Source organism: Homalodisca vitripennis, chromosome 5 (genome assembly GCF_021130785.1).
Source record: "Homalodisca vitripennis isolate AUS2020 chromosome 5, UT_GWSS_2.1, whole genome shotgun sequence".
Taxonomy (NCBI): Eukaryota; Metazoa; Arthropoda; class Insecta; order Hemiptera; family Cicadellidae; genus Homalodisca; species Homalodisca vitripennis.
In genome coordinates, this window is record NC_060211.1 from 78477462 (window position 1) to 78497523 (window position 20062).

Sequence of the window (20062 nt, forward strand, 5' to 3'; positions counted from 1 at the left end):
ACCTTGTGGCACTCCACAAATAACTTCCCCACTTTCGCTAAAACTATTTTCCACTTTGACACATTGCTGTCGTTTGCTTAAATAACTACTAAACCACTTTTGAGCTGTACCTCTAAATCCACAGTTACCCAATTTTTCTAGCAAAATCTCATGATCTACGGTGTCAAATGCCTTCTTAATATCAATAAACAGTCCAGTTACAAATTTCCCATCCCCGCATTAATCTTCTCCATAAAGCTGCACAAGGCTAACTCAGTACTTAGTCCTGCCCTAAACCCGTACTGATTCTTTGAAAAAAAAATATTTTTATTTAAGAAAAGCAACATTTTTTCTTTCATAATCTTTTCAAAAACCTTAGAAAAGGTTGAAACTAAAGATATGGGTCTAAAATTAAAGCATACATTAGACCCGCTTTGTAAATAGGTATGACAACTGCGTGTTTCAACTTTTGGGGGAATACCCCTGTTTCGAAACTTAAATTCACAATGAAAGTTAAAATGTCCAATATTGCTGGATATATTATTTTCATCATGTTAGAATGGACACCATCTAATCCTGGTGATTTACCGTTTTTTTAAGGTTTTAATAACCCTCTCTACATCTGAACTTAAAACTGGCTCCATAAAAAACGAGTTCACTTGATAATTTGCCGGAAAACTATTGGAATAGGTCATATTTTCAAAATTTTCACTTAGCGTATAGCTTCCCACAACTTCTTGAACAACGCCAAGAAAATACCTATTAAACTCTTCAGCTATATCCTTACAATTATTATTAATTTGTCCATTAATATTTAAAGATATCTTATTACTAGATTTACTCTGACATGTTATTCTGTTTATAGTGTTCCATATGGCCTTAGAATTACTTACATTTTTTTCAAACTCATTTGCATAATACGACAGCTTTGCAAGTCTTATATCTTTCCTTAGCTTGTTTCTATAATTTAAATAATATTTCCTTAATTTATCCTCTAAAGGTCTATGTTTTATTTTATTATATAAATAATTTCTTTTCTCAATCCTTTTGCATATATTAGTTGAGATCCATGGTTTAAGTCTTTTATTAAAGCTGTATTTGCATTCAGATTCTACCGTACAAGCAGATATACAAGTGTTAAGCTGTGTTTCAAACAGATCATATGCATAAGATGCATCAGTCTGTGATCTAACGATTGACCAGTCTACAGTACAAAGTATACTTATCAGTTTATCATAACAGACCCTACGCCTTATGACGCGGGCGGGGGAGGACCGAGGCGGCAGTCAGCTGTTAGACCGGCCCGGCCTACCACCCCTCCCCCCGCACCAGCACACCCCAGCCACAGTACCATCATGTAATGGTCCGTTACCTGAGTCTGCAAAACCTGTGCTTCAAACTCAATCTCACGTTTGCTTACTAATCTAATAAACACAGGATCAATACAAGTCTGTGATATATTGGTTACCCGGGTCGGCTCATTTATCAATGATTCAAAGCCAAAACTGGCCATTAGTATTTTATAATTGTCTATATCGTTACTCTCTGAAGAAAGTAAATCCAAATTAATATCTCCCAAAAATATTAAATTCTTAAAGTGTTTGTCAAATTTATTTTTCACTAAATACATACGTAACTCATCCAAAAAGTAATGTGCTGTAAATTGCAGCAATCTATAGATTGCCAAAATATGAAATTCCCTACCTAAATAAATACCTAAATTGATCATGTCAGCTGATAATAATTTTGGTATTCCCTGTTCTAATACATTAATATCACTTTTTACGTAAATAGCTACTCCACCAGAACAACTATTATCATTGGCATAATCATAATAAGGAATGTTATAATAATTTGTCTCATAAGAGTTAATCCATATTTCAGTAAAGATTATAATATCCGGGTACCTATCCCAGGTTGTAATTTCGGTTAGAAAAGCGTCACAATTTGATCTCATACTTCGGATATTTTGCTGTACAATACTTAAAATAATATTGGATTTGTCAAAATTCGACATTAATTCAGATAAAATCGATACCTAATTAGATTAAATTGGAATTAAATTAGATTACATCAACATTAAATTAGATTAGATCGACATTTAATTAGATTAAATTTACATCAAATTAGAATAGATCGATATTACATTAGATTAAATCGATTGGTTATTTAAATTGAACAATACAGCAAAATATGTTTTCATTTTACTTACAGCTACAACCCATTGAGGTCAGCCTGGGTTCTTATCTCTACTACTGGTGCTTTTTCTTCCTTCCTCAGCAAGATGTTGCCGTTCCGCAGCCAGATGTACTTGTATCCCCGTTCCTTCCTCAGCTGCCGTGCCTGGGCGAGCAGCCTCCTCCGCGCTGGTGACAGGGATTCATTCAGGTAGACAGGGATGTCCATGGTCAGGCCTAGGTGTCACGTGGAAAAGTCCCTTTTCTTTTCTCGCCTCTTCTTCATCAGTTCCTCCTTATCAGTCCGTCGCACGAATTTCACAACAATCCCTCTAGCCTGGTTTCTCTCCGAGGTTTTCTTGCCGATATGATGACAGGCGTCAATCATGCTGTCGGTGATGTTTACGTCCAGGGCTTTTCCTACCTTCTTAACAAGCTCTGAAACTTGTTCTTCTTTTTCTTCCGGTATTCCCTGAATTTCCACACAGTTCCTTCTAGAATAATTTTCCAAGTCTTCAATTCTTGTCTCAAGTACAACAACATGTTTTTTTCAGAGCTACATTTTCGCTTTTAAGCTGTTCAATTTCTCTTAGGTAGTCTTCAATTTTCCCCATGCCATCTCGTAACGTTACAGTATTTTCTTCCACCTTGCTGTATAACATTTCATAAGATCTATTGAAATCGGCCGTGTTGGTTTTCTGCTCTTCACGCATCTCTTTCAGGGTGTTCATGATGGTCTCCAAGGTCAAACCCTCTGCTGCGTACTCCTCCTCATCCTGCGTTTTCCTCATACTGTGTAAATAAAATTTTGTCCACTTGAATTAGCTCTTTTTGCCTAGTGATGTACATAAGAATATTATGTCAGTGGTCATGTGGCTGTTTGTGATGTTTCAGTAGTCCATAACTGTGTTTCCAGTCATTAAAACCTGTGGAAAACCTAATTTATGTTTTAGCTGGTTGAAAAAAACAACAAGGAGTACAAAATATTTTCCCAATTGTTTTAGAGTATAACGTCCAATCTCTTAAAATTATGTCTTCATTAGGAAGGTTACTTTTAAACATTGTTTGCAGCAGTGTTCTACTTGCATCGTTGTATGTTCATAGTGATTTCAAAAAATCCATCATTAGGTTTCAATTGGGGTTTTGTTTAAGAACATTTTCGACTAATAAGGTTGATCTGACATATCAAGTAAATGGATCGTTGATAGAAAATGGATTTGGTAGGCCTGAGGTTACCTATGACTCTGCCTGTGAAGTTCCTTCCCTCTGCTGAATAACTTCAACTTTCAGCTCATCATTTAAGATAACATTAACAATGGCTGGAATGATATTTTGGCGAAGCAAGTCTTCTTGTGTAAGCTCCAACAAGGTAGATAGGATTGTCAAGTCTCCAATATTCTCAGTGAAGGGAGTTAAGTCTAAGTTGAAATGAAAAAATCACAAATTTTCAGCACTTTATTCAATAACTTAAGTTCATTACTATGCTTTTTAGCAGCACGTTTCATGTATTCCGCCCCATTCAACTTTTTACTTATGGTTACAAACCATTAAATCACACAAACATGCACATGGTAAAACTACTGTAAAAGAACATTATGACACAAGAAAGCGTCATTGGTGAGCGGCAGTGCTGTCAACTTATACTCTCAATCACAAGTATTTACCTCGTCAAAAGTTAAATTTCCTGTTGCATCTCTAATGCATCAAAACCAATTTTTATCTACAATTTTTTTCTGCTTCACCACTGCCCTGAAAATGACTGGCCTGGGCATATGCCCAGTCAGTGCGTTTGTAAATCTGGGCCTGCAAATGAACCAAGCAGCTACCAGCCCATTTCACTATTACCTAAAATCTGCCTTCTCTAAAACCTTAGAACGAGTTATCCTGAAAGACTTAAACCATCTGAATCGAAATGAACTTGATACTTCAAGACAGCATGGCTTCAGGAAAAACAAATCGACAACAGTCGTGTAGCTAGTGAAATGTATCATTGAAAAACTGGACAAAGGCTGCATAGGCACAAGCATTCTCCTTTACTTCAGTAAGGCCTTTGGTTGTCTAGAATGGCCTAATAATAAAAAAATTCAAATCACTAGGAGTTGATGGCAAAGAGGCAAACTGGTTCAAGAACAAGTTGAGAAACAGAAAGCAAACTGGTAGTCCACTTATGTAATGATGATAATTCTAAACAATGTTTATTCATAATGAATTTTGTCTATTGTCTAAAAATGGGTGTTTCATATTTTATAAACCCCTATGGGTATGCGTGTGTGCGCACACGTGTTGTTATGTTTCTCCTTGTCATTTTTGATAAATCTTTTTATGTGTATATTAATTAATTGGTGTAAAATTTAATGCTATTTCCTCTGATAGTTCACAAAATGTTATTGTTCAAAGATGTTGTCTATCCATAAAAATCAAAACAAAATAATTATTTAAAATAAATATTATAGCTTATTGTATAATAATGGTAGCACAACACAGTTTGATGTATTTTCATTAATATAACAACTAAAATATAAGAGGAATATGTTATTTAAGTTTAAAAATGTAATAAATTCAAATTTGTAATCTCTGATTGTGTTGTAATTAGAAAATATTATTTTTTAAATGAAATTGAGTTGTGGTTATTTTCTGTAATATCTCATTTGATGGTTTAAAAAATAGATATTGTCAATGAAATGTTAGAGTTTTGGGGCATAATAAAATACCAATAAAAAACCTAAAGTAGTATTAAAGAGATTAGGGAACCTAAGACTTTATTTTCATTATATAAAGTATAAAGAAGGAGGAGAATTTCTTTAATTCTGTCCTGTATGTGTGTATGCAATGTAGTCACGGCCAAAATTTTTAATGTCCTTTAATTTTACTACATTATCTAAAACAGGTATTAGTTTTCTAAAATCATATAAACTATACTATGCAATGCTTTGGAAATATACATTACACTGTTACATTAAAATAAAAAATCTATTTTACAAAAAACAAACATCCTTAACTGGGAAAGACTTACTTAAATGACTAGGTTTCAGTTTAATACTGCAAGCTCCAAAAAATATGACAGTTAGCATTGCCGGAGGGTCCAAGGCACAGGCGTGTTTCTGCATGTCACACTCATTCTTGTAGGTCATCATGTTGCTAGCACAGACAGGCTCGTCTAACTCATCAGGACACGCAGATGGGCAGATGCAGACTCCTGCACGACATCTAGCACCGTACTTGCATTGCACATCAAGGCACAGTTCTGTAACACATCAGCCTTTAGATGGCATTTGTCGGAGTATCTTCTCCTCACTCTTTTGATAGATGAACCTTTTCAAAAATTGTTTGCTTTATAAAAGATTTAAACAAACTATCAAATTAGTGTAAATTTTACAAAATCGATCAAATGGCATACTCTATCAAACAAATTAGAATGAAAATGGTCAGAGAGAATAAAAAGAAATAATGAAAGAGCCAAGTCATATTACAGAGTCACAAAACACACTGAGAACAGAGACTCACAGGCTTGTTGTAATAATAAATTATGTCTAGTTAGTATGAACTATTACCAAATTAATTGTATTGACAGATTACAAAATGTTAAAGCCTCTTAATATTCTAGTTATATAGATACAATAATTATTAAAACGATTTGACTTGATTGTGCTATGTGCAGTTCATCATTGAATTTCATACTGTAAAATATGTTTGTATTATGCTAAAACAAATTGCAGGAAGAATTTTTATATGCAGTTATAATAATAGTATACAAGTAAATAAATTTAAAAAATCCCTTAAGATGTAATGAGATCTATAGATGTTATTCCAGTGGTGAATTGGCACTGTCATTGATTACACATCAGAAGCAATAACTCAGGCTGTACGGTACTCCAGTGCCGAGAGATACACACCACTGGACTAAGTGATCAAGTGGATTCATTGCATGACATGATATTAATTAACTGGAAGAGGTTGTGACCAGGGCAGCTATACAGGACAAGTAAACATAATAAGCTTGGATCATTGATAAATAGGTTTGGGGCTTGCAATATAATGACTTTTATCATTTCTACCACACTAATATCATGAAACCACAAAATAACCTTGTTTTGATTGTAAAACAGATTACTTATATGTTTTCTCACATAAGTATGAAGAAAGGGAGGATCAAAACAGGATGGTTAAGAATTAAGTCTCCCTTTGAAATTAACAAACAACTTATTGAATGTTCATTACCCCCATTTTACGTAAGTAAGAAATAATTAACAGTTTTATAAGAGTACAAAATATTAGTGAAACTACTTACCACAGTCTCCTTCATAATCTAGTTCTATAGGTAACTTGCTTTCACACACAAATTTACGAAGTTCGCATATATTCTCATAGGTTACCCCATCACTTCCACAGACCGGAGCAGGGGCTTCATCCTAACAGAGAAAACATCATTAATATTGACCTGAAACTGGCTGTTAAACAGTATTATTAATATTTCCTTATAATGCACATTGTGTTTTATGAGAAAATCACCATGGAGAAGAACTATTGTGAACATCTTAGTAGTAACTCCCAATCTCAGCAGAGTAGAATGTCATCTGATTGCAATCTCCAGAACATGCTTTTATGTCGTTTGACATCATATATAATATTTTTTTAAATTTTGATAAATACTTTCTCTTAATTACATTCTATGGGTTTGTTAACTATGAATATTTGATTGGTTCATAGTTAGTTAATATTGTACTTAGAGTCTAACAAATTAACTAATAATGTAAAATCATGGTCAAACAGTAATTTTTAACACTGTTTTGAAAAAAAATTCTTTAGTATTTGGAATTAATGCAATTAAAATCGCTATTACATAATCATTTGTTTATTTAGAAGCATGTGCAACAAACATAAAAATGCTTCCAATTTATCAAATATGTCTAGTTACTGAAATATAATAACTGTAGTAACTATAATTATTTGCTAACTATAATAAATAACAAATACTGTATATGAATTGTTGTTTCAATCTTGTAGTTGTTACTCTGAAATTTTAAAGACCATACAGCTTTGCATAGATACTCACACAACTTTTCCTTTTAGGTTGCGTGAGTATCAATTTTAAGCTATTAGAGTTTGATATGTATAATGTAAACCAACTCGTATTGATCATTTTGTAACTAATGAACAAAATCATCCTCACGCACAAAAACGAGTAGTCTTCCATTTATAAATTTGTAGATTATTAAATATTATTCTATAGAATAAATATTAAGAAAAGAACTCCTGTATATAAGAAACATTGTCGTTTTTAATGGATACAACACAAATTGAATGTGAATGATGGGTTTAGGTTTTACTGAGTAAAAACCTTAGGTGTATTCAGAAAGCTGTTGGCAGGCTGAAAATTCTATATAGATTTAGAAATATGTTGCCAGTATCTATCAAATTACAGCTCATGCAGTCACTGGTTCTTTCAGCATTCTATTATTGCAATCCTGCTTATGGCCATAGCATATCAAGGGAGGACACCAATAAAATTCAGGGAATACAAAAAGCTGCATTACTGTATGTTTACAATTTGAAACCTTTTGAATATGTGTCCTCCTATCGGCTTGATGCTAATATGCTTCAAATGGAAATGCTGTGCAGGGTATTTTCTGCATGATGCATAAAATTCTAGAGTCTGAAGTGCCGCAGTACTTGTGCGAGAGGCTGCAATTACAGAATGAGCTCTCCCAGTGTAGCACCTGCCATGATAAACAGCTTCACTTTTGAAAATTGAGGCTGGATGTTGGCAGGAGAAGCTGCTCTTATTTCGGTCCCACTATGTAATGACCTCACAAAAAGTTAAAGGAATCATTCCAGTTTAAAGTTTAAGAGCCATCTAAAGGGGTACCTGCCTAGATGATAAGGTTTATTTATTTTATTTAGTAATATTAGTCACAAGTATGATGTTTGACATTAAGTTGTTCAGAGAAATGCTGGCAATAAAATGTATTTTTATTTATTTATTTAAATTAATTATTAAGCTACTTTCTTCCATCAGAATTATATGAAATGTTACTTACCTTGGGACAGTTTTCTACACACACACATTGAGCAACTCCTAGTTTGTCAGTTTCACAGGTTGAAAAATATCCACAAGTCTTTGTTTCACAGCCATCTACAACAGGTTACATAAATAAAATATTCTTGAAATTTACAAAAAATCATAACCTATGTATAACCATTTCTTTTCCAAACTTTGAATAGCCGCAATTTTGAAATCTTAAGAGATATTGAAAAAAGTGAAAGTTGTTTGTAATTACATAATATATGTAAAAATTGGGTCTATGTTGGGAATGATTTATTTGCATATGACATCCATGTAAATGCATGCGTACATGTGTGTATATTTATATACACATATACATACACAAAATCATACAATTACACAATGTGTGTGTTAGTTATAAAAAAAATATTTGTTTATATATTTATATTATGCGGACACAAAAAAAAAGAACAGGATGGCATAAAAATTTACAATAATTTAAATTGACATACATACATGGGAGTTTAACTAGATAGCAACTAACATATCGGTAACACTATTTTCCAAATGCAGTTTTTTGATAGTTTCATAACTTTTTCAGGGAAACTTTTGAAAGAATTTAGGATTTTATTTAACAACTTTATGCCTATGTAGGCCTACATTGGATTCCTTTCAAACAAAGATAAATTATGGACACAATTGAACACTCTTTTTTGGCGAGTGTTGTGTGAATGTAGAGTATTAAAACTTTAAAATTGTGGTTTTTATTAACAGATTTTAAAATTTTATATATATACACAGATGGTAGTGTAAAACTTTTTAATTTCTGTAACAGTGGATGACAGCTTGCCCTGTAATCAGCTCCTACCATTACTCTAATGAACAATTTTGAGCTGTAAATACATTGTTTAAATTATGGGACGTTCCCCAAACACTAATGCCATATTTAAAGATGAATTATATGTGAACATAATAAACTAATTTTTGTATATCGATTGATACTGTATTAAATAAAACCTTGAATGGAAGTCTAAAATTACATAATTTAGTTACGAAACAATCAACGTGCAACTTAAGTTTTCATCAATGTTTATTCCTAAGAGTTTATGAGTGTTAGCTACTTCACACTTAATTTGACTTGAATTAGTACCAGCCTTGCCTTAGCCTTAAAATGTATTATACTAGTTTCTTTCTTCTGAACAAGACCATTATTTTAAAACAATTTGTAACCTCTTCTATTGTGTTATTAATAGATAATCTCAGATTTGTTAAGGAATTTTCTGTAATTAGTTGAGTAAAAATTTTCGCTCAAATATGAATACTTATAAAAAAAATATGAATAAGAATATAAATATGAATTTTTCCTCATCTTGAAACTTTTTATTGGTTAAGACTGACTAATGAACTCATTCAAGCTATATGCAACGATGTGCACCAAACTAGGTTTATAGCAATGAACTACCCCATAATTTGTATCACAGATTTGCATTAAACATATAAGTAATCTAGCTTAGACATACTATAAGTGACTCTTAGCTTAGAGATTTTGAAATCTTCTGCTTACTACAAACTCCTTGATGGACGGTTTCAATGTTTTTCGTCTGGCGGCAAGAAGAAGCTCGAAGCTCGCACAGGTTTCTATACGCCAAACCGTCAGAGCCGCAGATTGGGTTGTACTGAAGGGGGCAGGAGGGGCACTCACACACCGGTTCTCCTTTCCTCAAGACACATACTCCTCCATGCTCACAAATAATATTCTTGCAGCCCCCCTCTGCATCTGTAGAGAAAGTGAATTACCAGGTGGTGTTATAAATGTAAAGTATTAAAAATATCAACCAGCGCAAAACACATTTTGGGACTGTTATGAAATCATTTCTTCTGCAATGTCTTTCAGCTTCCAGGCAGATTGTTTAGATTTACTGAAAAGAATTAGAATATAAGAAACTAATATTGAAACTTGTCTCCTCTATGGCCAGCCTGAATGAAGTTGTATGATGTAAAAAACTAAGCTGCAATGTTTAGGTTGAATTTATTCCATAAAATAATTGAAAATAAAATAAAGATCACAGTATTGCCGCTTTATTTACAAAAACCAATTTGCCATGATTCTCCACTTAGTCAAATTGTGATAAAAACATTGAGTTTCATAAAAGATTGTACATAAAAGATTGTATGGAATTTTGGGACATTTATAGATAAATTTTGAAAAGACCCGATCAAACCACGTGCACAAGTCCGATTATTTATTAGAGTTAATGGGTTTAGTAAGACTTTTGATCAAGTTGAATGTTGAGTTTAATCAGGTTCAATTCAAGATTTCCTTGTGGAATAATTTAAATGCGGAAGAGGTGTTAGATGAAGACTATGATGTTATAACAATACAAAATTATGTTTTAATTATAAATTATTTTACAATCGTAATCAAGTAAAAACAGAATAATTTATTTCTACTTATAAAGAATGAAAAATTTTAATTATAAAATATGCTATAGTGGAATAATAGGAACATACGCACAATTAACAAAATAAATCTGTAGGTAGAAGCCATAACTTGATATGTCGACTTTTTTGTGAAATAGAGTTATGAGCACCACCAGATTCTGCTCATTGAGATCTCCAATATGGTAGAACCCGATATGTCAAATTCCCATAAATACAAGAGTTATGGGCCGTGCCCAAACCTGATATGTCAAATGTTGTCATTATTGATGTTGCCACAACTTGATATGAAGGTGATATCAACTCTTAATCCTGCTTTGTTTTTAAAATTTACTAACTCATAAGATGCCAAAACATGATATATTAGTTTACCCACTTTTAACATATTTGAAAATACAATTTTAGCCTGAAATCTAACAGATGTCAAAACTTGATATGTCGGCATATCAAAATTATGTTAACCTAAGTTCAAATTATTTGAACATTTGTAATGTTGGCAAAACTGGATAAGTTGACATATCAAGTTCTGTCATCTGTAATTTATTTTGTAGGCATCCTAATTCATTAGATGGCAAAACATGATACATTGGTTTACCCACTTTTGACATCTTTGAAAAAATATGTTACATTATAAGTTGGCAGATGTCAAAACTTGTTATGTTAACATATCAAGTTTTGTCTTCTGTAAAATACTATGCAATTGATTTATGCTTAGTATTGACAAGGTTGATATGGTCACATATCATGTTTTTGCTTTTGGACAAACATATGGTTTCAAAAAAGCTATACTTTCAGAACAGGTGTTAAGTGGTTGTAAACAATCAGCATCATTAATCTATGTCAGTTTTTATCATTTTATTATAATGCAGTGGAATTGTAGTAAATGTGGTGAGACGCCGTAAAATCGTCAAGGACAGTGATTGTAAAATTGCTGATGATTCAGATGACTCTGATTTTCCGGAAGAACTAGCTGTTGAACAGGCCGGTGTAAGTGAGTTTGCAGTTGGAGACAAAACTACAGGGACACCTGAACCAGGTAATAAAGAAGCTAATGTTAACAGCAGTTGTGCCTCGTCTAAAAAAAGAAAGAAAGGTGTTAGAGTTCGAGAAGTAAAAAAATCAAAAAAAAGATCAAGGTTTAAGCTAAACAACTCGTACAGGAAAAATAAAACATCCACCGACATTTCACACTGTTCACACGTGTTGCAAGAAAAATAAATGTTATAATGTAGTAAAGTCTGAAATCCAAAAAGAAATATTTAATAATTTCTATTCCAGTAAGTGTTCGTGACCAAACATTATGTGAAAGAATGGCTATATTAGATACAAAAACAAGTTACCCAGGCAGACTGAGGTAAAAGTTGTTGCTACTCATAACAGGCTTATTACTGTCTCATACTCTGTAATCGTTGATGGTAAAAAAGAAAATGTGTGCAAAACTATGTTTATGGGTGTTTATGAAGTAACAAGAGGAAAAGTAGATATTCTTGCAGAAAAGATTAGGGCTTCTTACGGCATTATTGAAACTGAAATGAGGGGTCACCACCAACCACCAAACAAAACTAGTGATGATGAAATTAGTGGCATTCATCAGTTCATTGATATTTACCCAAAGCACGAAAGTCATTATGCAAGACGAGATAGTTCATCAGAAAAAATTTTCTTACCGAGTCATTTAAGTGTAAGAAAAATTTACACAAATCTGAAAATGCGAGTTGAGAATGGCAATGTAAAGTCTGTCTGTTATGACATTTTTCGGAAAGTTTTTAACACCAAAGGGTATAAGTTTAAACAACCTTACATTGATACTTGTAAAACTTGCGATGCTCTCAATGTGAGTAAAAGACATGCTTCAAATAAGTTAGAACGTGACTCAATAGATGACAGCCATAAATTACATGTCTTAGAAGCACAGGAAGGTTACGACAAAAAGAGAGAAGACAAAGCTAATGCTAAAGAAAGCGAAAATCAACTAGTCTAAGTATTTGATTTACAACAGGTACTTCCTGTGCCTTACCTTACTACAAATATTGCATATTACAAGAGGTTATTGGCAATGTATAATCTTACAATCCGCGAATGCTCTCTTAATGAATCATCTGAGTGTTATATGTGGAGCAAACTAACGGGTGGTAGAGGATCTGACCAAATCGCATCCTGCATTTTTAAAAAGATCATAGATCTACCTGATAGTGTTAAGCAAATAGTTACTTACTCAGACACATTTGGCGGCCAAAACCACAACATAAACATAGCAGTTATGTTTATGTATGCTGTGGCTAAGAAAGATACCCTCAAGGTAGTTGATCAAAAGTTTCTTTTACCTGGTCACACACGACTTGAATGTGACAGAGACCATGCACGAATTGAAAGGTCAAAAAAGTGTCTGGCATCATCTGGGACAAAAGGTAACTCAGAAGAAAAGTTGAGAATTATGGTACCCCGAGACTGGTGTCAGTTTGTTAGATCCCTTCCTGGTAAAAAAGTTTTAAAGTGGTTAAAATGAATCGTGATGATTTCAAAGCATTCTCTGCACTTTTGAAGAATAATGTCTTCGTTCATCGAACCACAGACACAGAAAAAAATCCTGTAAACTGGCATAGAATTAAGTGGTTGAGATACACAAAAGAATTTGGTATTGTGTACTTCAAGTACAACCTAAACCCTTTTTCTCCGTTTCGGAAACTGAACCTAATTAGGGACCGAAAAGGCAGGAAGGTTATTGAAGCAGCAGGTCTAACAATACCAAACTGTTATTCAAAAACTCTGGGTATAAACCTGAAGAAAAAGAAAGATCTACTGTCTATATTGGACCTAATAGACAAAGAATGTCAACCCTTTTACAGGAATTTACCGACTAATTCACAAGCACGTGAGTTTGACGAGCTTGATGATGAAGACTCTAAAGTGAATTCGACATTAGCGACCAATAAAGGGTGAAGGCTGACTGACCTAGTTCTTTAGGTCAACTAGGAAAGGTTTACTTTAACTGGTTATAGTGTTGTTTTTCATACATTTTTAAATTGACTAATCCGTGTCAACTTTTAAATTGACTAATAATTTCAAACTTTTAATTTTGAAAATTATATTTAGTAATAGCGTAACGTTTTTCCTTCTTCAGATAAAAGACTGATCCATGAGTACTTATTATTCAAATAAGATATTTTTATGACTTTTTATACTCTTATTACATGTAGGCTAACTTACAAAAAAGATCCCATAAAAATATTATAAAAAAGTTTGTTTGTAGCTTATATTACTAATTTTGTTCCTTGAAGTAAGTGTTAAGACTGATTCACTAAGACCTTATATACAAAACAATAAAAAATGGTATTTTAATTTGAATAAACATGCTTTTTATACTTTTGAATTGAGTGTTTTTATTGATATTCCTGATTTGCCACTAGTATTATTGTTTATTTTTACAGTTGGCAAAACCTGTTATGTAAACCTTTTTAATATAAACCGTAATTATCTCAGATTATTTTGCATATTTCAGTTAAATTTTGATAACATTAAAAGTGCAATGTGTAAGATACCAAAAAAACCACTAAATTTATAAATTTGGGCCAATTTCAGATTTGCTTCAGTTATCCAAACTTGAAATGACTCTCCTGTAAAGTTTAATAAAGTCCACATATCAAGTTATGGCTTCTACCCATAGAAATTATCCAAAGGGGAACTCCATCTGTTGTGAGGGTATTTCCAAGTTCAAAGAAAGTCAAATTCTTGATATGTAACTTCTTTACATAGGCCAACAAATAGAGAGGTATACTCCGTATCTTTTATATACAATTTCAACAATCGTTAGGTTGGGCTAGTTTTCAAGCACTCACCGCAAGGACCGTTGTACTCCACGGACAAGTCGGCTCTGTCTAAACAGCTGGCTTTTCGCAAATGACACTCGGAGTCGTAGGTCTTGCCGTCCGAGCCGCAGACCTGGCGCACCACTGGCTCACACGAGGTCGTACACTCACACTGCGCAATCCCGAACTTGGAGATCGTGCACTCCTCTCCAAAAGAACATTCAACACCTTTGCAAGGGTTTACACCTAGAAAATAAATGAGTGGATTCCATACAATGTAATCAGACCTACTGTTGTGGTTTTATTTAGATCTTAGGAAGAACATTTTTTTGTTTACTAGGACAAAAATCTTCTGCAAAATATTTGCAATGCTGTTTATTTCATTAGCCACAAACTTATGTCATAGTATAAAAGGGCAATCAATTTCAAACTCAATCTAAATATTTCTGAGAGATAAGTTACTGCAACTGGAACACTCCCACCTTCAAACGTAGTTCCTAATTTGAATGCCTAAATTTAATGCCACGAGTGACAAAAATACTTTAGTACTTTTGAAGTAACACGAATGTTATACAACAGATATGCGATTGGATTGAGTAGGTTCTGAGATTTCTATAGTGTTGCTGTTGAACTTTTAACTTCTAAGGCCAGTATTCTGACATTGAAGTTCATGAATAACAGTGTATTGTTTTTTTTTTAATTTTTTTATATATGTTTTATTATTATATATATTACCTTCAGTACTTCCTACAACAGCATTAGGATCTAACATTAAAGTCTAGTAAGCGAATAGCTGAAATCGAAGTGCACAGACGTTTTTAATTTGAGTTGTCCAAGATGACGTAAATTAATGGACAATTTTATAGCTGAATAATTTCCGTGATATTTTTGATTTCACATAGGAAAATATAAAGACTGTTAAGGAAAAGTTATATTTGGGTGACAGGATAATTTCTAATTTAAATCATATGATACAAGGTATGTATAAATCACGAGGTATTTGGTTTAGTAGTTCTTTCAGACGCTTTCAAGGGAGGAAGTCTGAAGTCAGATGGCCAACCAGTTATTAATATGCATGTATAAGGCAACATTTTATGGTATTAGATTTAATAGTTCCAGTAAGAGTATTAGATTGTGTACTGTAGCTAGTGAGATATTGGCATATACCCATCGTGCAGATCATATTCCCGCAAATTATCGAAATTGACCATGAAATCAGACAAAAAAACAATACCATGCAAAATTAGATTAATATAAAATCTTAATGTAAATTGTATGTTGTTGAACACAACATTTTACAAAATCTGTTATGGAAGTTATTCTCAACGCACAAGAGTTACATTACGTTATAGTTTAAATCTTGTTTCTTCGAGTGAAATTGTTGCGCTAGGGTACCCTTACTTTAACATTTTAAGCATCAACGTCAAGAATTTCTAATCTTTGAGGGTTAAATTGTCAGTGTAACTAATATTATCATTAAAAGTAGCCTATAACAATTATTTCCAGATTGCCTCTCTCAGTATGCACGATTTTTGAAATTGTTTCTCTCTTATACATATTTTCTAAGACTTTTTGAAAAGTTGGTAAAGTAATGGTACTTCGAGGGTATTCTTCGAGTTTTTACTATTGATTATGACGAAATAAAAAATATCTTGGTAATATTATATACAGATTTTTTTTATCTCACGAGACAAATCTCACCACTGTAGATCTCGTTAGTTTTTAGGAAGATGGTATGAACAGTAGACCCTGGTATCTGTATAATCTCCAACCAAACTAACCAAATAAGATTTTAGAGCTACTACTACACTATTTTAAGGTAGTAGACATTAGCTATAGTTATAATTGACTCAAAACCTTCCTATAGTATTGAATAACAACAGAAATAAGTTTCATGATAAGTTTATCTGTGAAAAGTGGAACTAGTAAAGTTTTGTAGGTGTCACCACTTTAGTTTAAATTATCTAGTTGTTCGTTTCGTTTGAGTTAGCTTTAAGCATCCTAGAACTTGCAATATAAAACAATGAGATAAACAAAAAATATTCCCAAGTTAAAAACTGATAAGAGCATACTAATACTGCGATCCTCAATCCGTACCAGAACTGCAGGTGCCTCTGAAGATGATTCGGATTGACTTCTTAAGACGGCAAGCCTCGAGTCGCAGTGAACACTCGTTGGCGTAAGTGTTTCCATCAGATCCGCAAACCGGAGCTAACTCTTCGTCACAAACTTCGCCACAGCGGCAGACGGCTTGGCGGTCTTCATCCAGCTGACACACTTCGGGCGCAGCGCACTCCTTGGTGGCACAGGGATCTGGACAGAGCAACAGTAGCTATTGATTCGTACTAGGTAACAGTTTGAAGTATTGCTTATGAAGTATATACGTAATAAGAATGGGGCCATAGGCTATATGCAATGAACAAGGTTATGGGATAGAATAAGAGAAGGACACAGATAAAAAAGAGCGTACCTACTCAATTTTGATCCTTAATAGTGTACATAATGCCTCAGGTGGAACAAATGAATGTTCAGATTTAGAACAGCTCTTATCATCTTAATGAAATAAATTAAGTTCAAACGGCCTGTTGATCCATTGAAAGTTTAAAAAGTGGCCCAATGGTCTAATACATGATACTAAGAACTCTACAACCTTATGCCAAAATTCTGTACATCTTTAAAGGACTTAATTGGCCTCAGATTTGTACCTTGAGACAGATCCTAAGTCAAATTAGAGATAATACTTCAAGTACTATATTGATAACTGCTTTATCAATTAAATTTCAAACCAATAAGGATCCGTTATTTCTTTTCGTTTGGTATTATACCATACCTCGTTATCGTTGAATATAACATTCAGTACTAAAAGTCCATGGAAACGGATATAAAAACATCTTATACAAAGTGTGGACATAAAAATACACGAGTAGTCAAAAGGAAGGCCATGCAGTATGTCACTCACCACAGTGGCCCTCGTATTTGACGTTGATTATGAGCTTCTGCTCGCAGACCGTGCGGTATTTTACTTACCACAGTGGCCCTCGTACTTGACGTTGACTATGAGCTCCTGCTCGCAGGCCGTGCGGTGCATCTCGCACTGGTCACGGTAGTCTCTGTTGTCCGTGCCACAGATGGGGTTGAGGGCGAGGTGTTGGCTGTAGACGGGACAGTGCTTGGGACACAGGCAGCTGGCGGACTGACCATCTGGTGAAGGGATGCAACGGGCACCCGGTGGGCAGGAGCGGTTCTGGCATGGGTCCCGTGAGTCTAAAAATGATGAATGGAGTTGAATCTGCAGAGGTGCTGCATTCATCAATAAATTTATGTGTATTTTGTAAGATAATAAATTTGTATTTTTAATCATGTTAGATTTGATTGATGTATGTTTGAAATGTAGTCTATACAGAAGTTGTTTTCAACATACTAATACGCGAAGATGCGCACGACTATTACGCTATTGTGTTTCCATCTGGCGAACAGGCTATACTGTCACTGCACACCTGTGGAACTGGCACGAAACTCGTTACAATGGTGTCACTGCTGAAACCAATGTAACTAATGTACTACACCGTTTGAGTTTAAATGTGTCATTCTTCGTTTCAATTAAATACGATTACAAGTAAAAGAGACAGTTGACTAAAACCTTATCGTATCCCGGTAAGAAGTTCTGAACAATATCCGTTGATAAATAAATAAATACAATGAATATGCTAGACTTCATATTCCAGGAGTAAAGTCTGTGACTATGTCAGATTTTTTGACACTACATTAAGCGTAAGGTGAAATGAGGCTAAACTCAACATTCGTATTGATTCCGCACAAAACATATTGTCATTTCTTCCAATGTGTAATAATAGCATAATGCCAATGAATTGATAGATTACGAATGGAGCAAAAATATATATTGAGTCAAAAATCATAAATAAATATTTCATTTGTCTATTTAATTTTTTTTTTTTTTAAAACGATGTGCACAATATAGCTGATATATCTATATATATAAAAATGAAACTGTTCGTGTGTAACAGCATCACTCACAAACGGCTGGACGGATTCGCCTAATTTTTTTTTAATTTGTTCGTCTTGATCTGTAGAAGGTTATAGGATACTTTTTATCCCTTTCCCGATTCAGGATTCCGCCCCACTGGTTACAGAAATACCCGTAAGAAATGCATTGCAGCAAACATATGTTATTAAGTGAAAGAGTCTTTTCAAATTTTTAATCAGCTGTTCTTTGTAAACATATATAATGCGACAACAAAAAATTGTTGTTATTTTTGACAGTAACTAAGTAAACATAAATATTTTTGACGTTTCTATGTAAACAAACATTTTTTGACATTTGAAGCAACGATTTTGTCGGGAACATCTGCCGGGGAAGATGTCTTCATCCCTCGCATCCCCTTAATTCCATCCGACTTGCCATTTGAATTTAAGAGACTTCAGTTCCCCGTTCGACTTGCGTTCGCAATGACGATTAATAAGGCACAAGGACAATCACTTAACGTCGCAGGAATCCATCTGGAACCCTCATGTTTTCTCGCACGGTCAATTATACGTCGCTTGCTCAAGAGTCGGAAACCCGAAGAACCTTTATATTTATGCTCCAAATAATACAACTAATAACGTTGTTTACCAAAACGCATTAAAATAAACAAAAAACTTTTATAATAGATTTTATGATATGCTACGATGTATTAGTAGAGCAATAAATTAATTGGAAAAACGTATAATAAAATTAGTATTTCTTTTCGATGCTTGATTGATGTAGCCCTCTCTACTGCCACGCGAGCGGAGCCGCGGGTTTAGGCTAGTTGATAATATTAGTGTAGTACTGACCACACTCTCCGGAATGCTGGACAAGGATGGTTTTCTTGTTGTTGCAGGAGTAGAGCCTGAGGGAACACATGTTGTTGTAAGTCTTGCTGTCAGTGCCACAAACAGGCGAGAAGACAGGAGGGCAGTCCACGGGGCAGCGGCACACAGTCTGGCCACTGGGGTCGACCATGCAGATACCACCGTGGGCGCAATGTACGTTCTCGCACACATCTGCAACACAGGCGTCTTTTATAGACGTGTTCTGATGTGCATAGAATATAGATTATTTCACGAAAAATTCATTACTTTGGAAAAATACAGAGTTTCGAACGCAATTTTATGCTGCAAATTGAAGACTTTTGAAAATCACTATCTAAATCAAATATAATTGTACTCACAAAAAGCGAGTATTATCAATAATTTATAATTTTATGAACAGAACTTTTATAAAATCGTATCATTCTCTACCAAGCCACACATGAATCAGCGTGTGTATTTTTGTGTGTGTATTTTTAGAGACACTCATGCAGTTTGTTCAAATGATGAGTCAAACGACATTTGTTCTTCTTAATTGTTGAATCAAATATGGACCACATGCTGCAGACTGAGATTTGCTATACTAAAATAGCACAGGGAACATTGAACTGAATTAAGACACCTCATTCGTAAGTGACACGTATTGGATAGGATATAACGAGAAATCAGTTTATAGACGTAATAAAACGTATGGCGCCAGCATTATTTATTGGCTATATCTTGGACGGTCATGAAACGTGATTTTGACAAGTCTACTAATCCGACAAGTTATATAAAAAATAAATAATTTTACTCGTATATCTTTC

The 20062-nt window shown here is 33.9% G+C and overlaps 1 protein-coding gene across 1 annotated transcript in view; it reads right to left on the bottom strand.

Moving 5' to 3' along the window:
- The window catches only part of LOC124362396 (agrin-like), a 49122-nt gene extending 29675 nt beyond the window's left edge, over nt 1-19447 (bottom strand). The window contains exons 1-8 of the mRNA XM_046816843.1: nt 19242-19447; nt 17433-17669; nt 16503-16718; nt 14436-14651; nt 9725-9937; nt 8195-8289; nt 6445-6565; nt 5170-5400 (exon numbers count right to left, since the gene is read on the bottom strand). Of these exons, the coding sequence (XP_046672799.1) occupies nt 5170-5400; nt 6445-6565; nt 8195-8289; nt 9725-9937; nt 14436-14651; nt 16503-16718; nt 17433-17669; nt 19242-19410 (1498 nt within the window). The 5' untranslated portion in view covers nt 19411-19447. The remainder of the gene's footprint in view (nt 1-5169; nt 5401-6444; nt 6566-8194; nt 8290-9724; nt 9938-14435; nt 14652-16502; nt 16719-17432; nt 17670-19241) is intronic.
- Nucleotides 19448-20062: the final 615 nt, after the last annotated feature.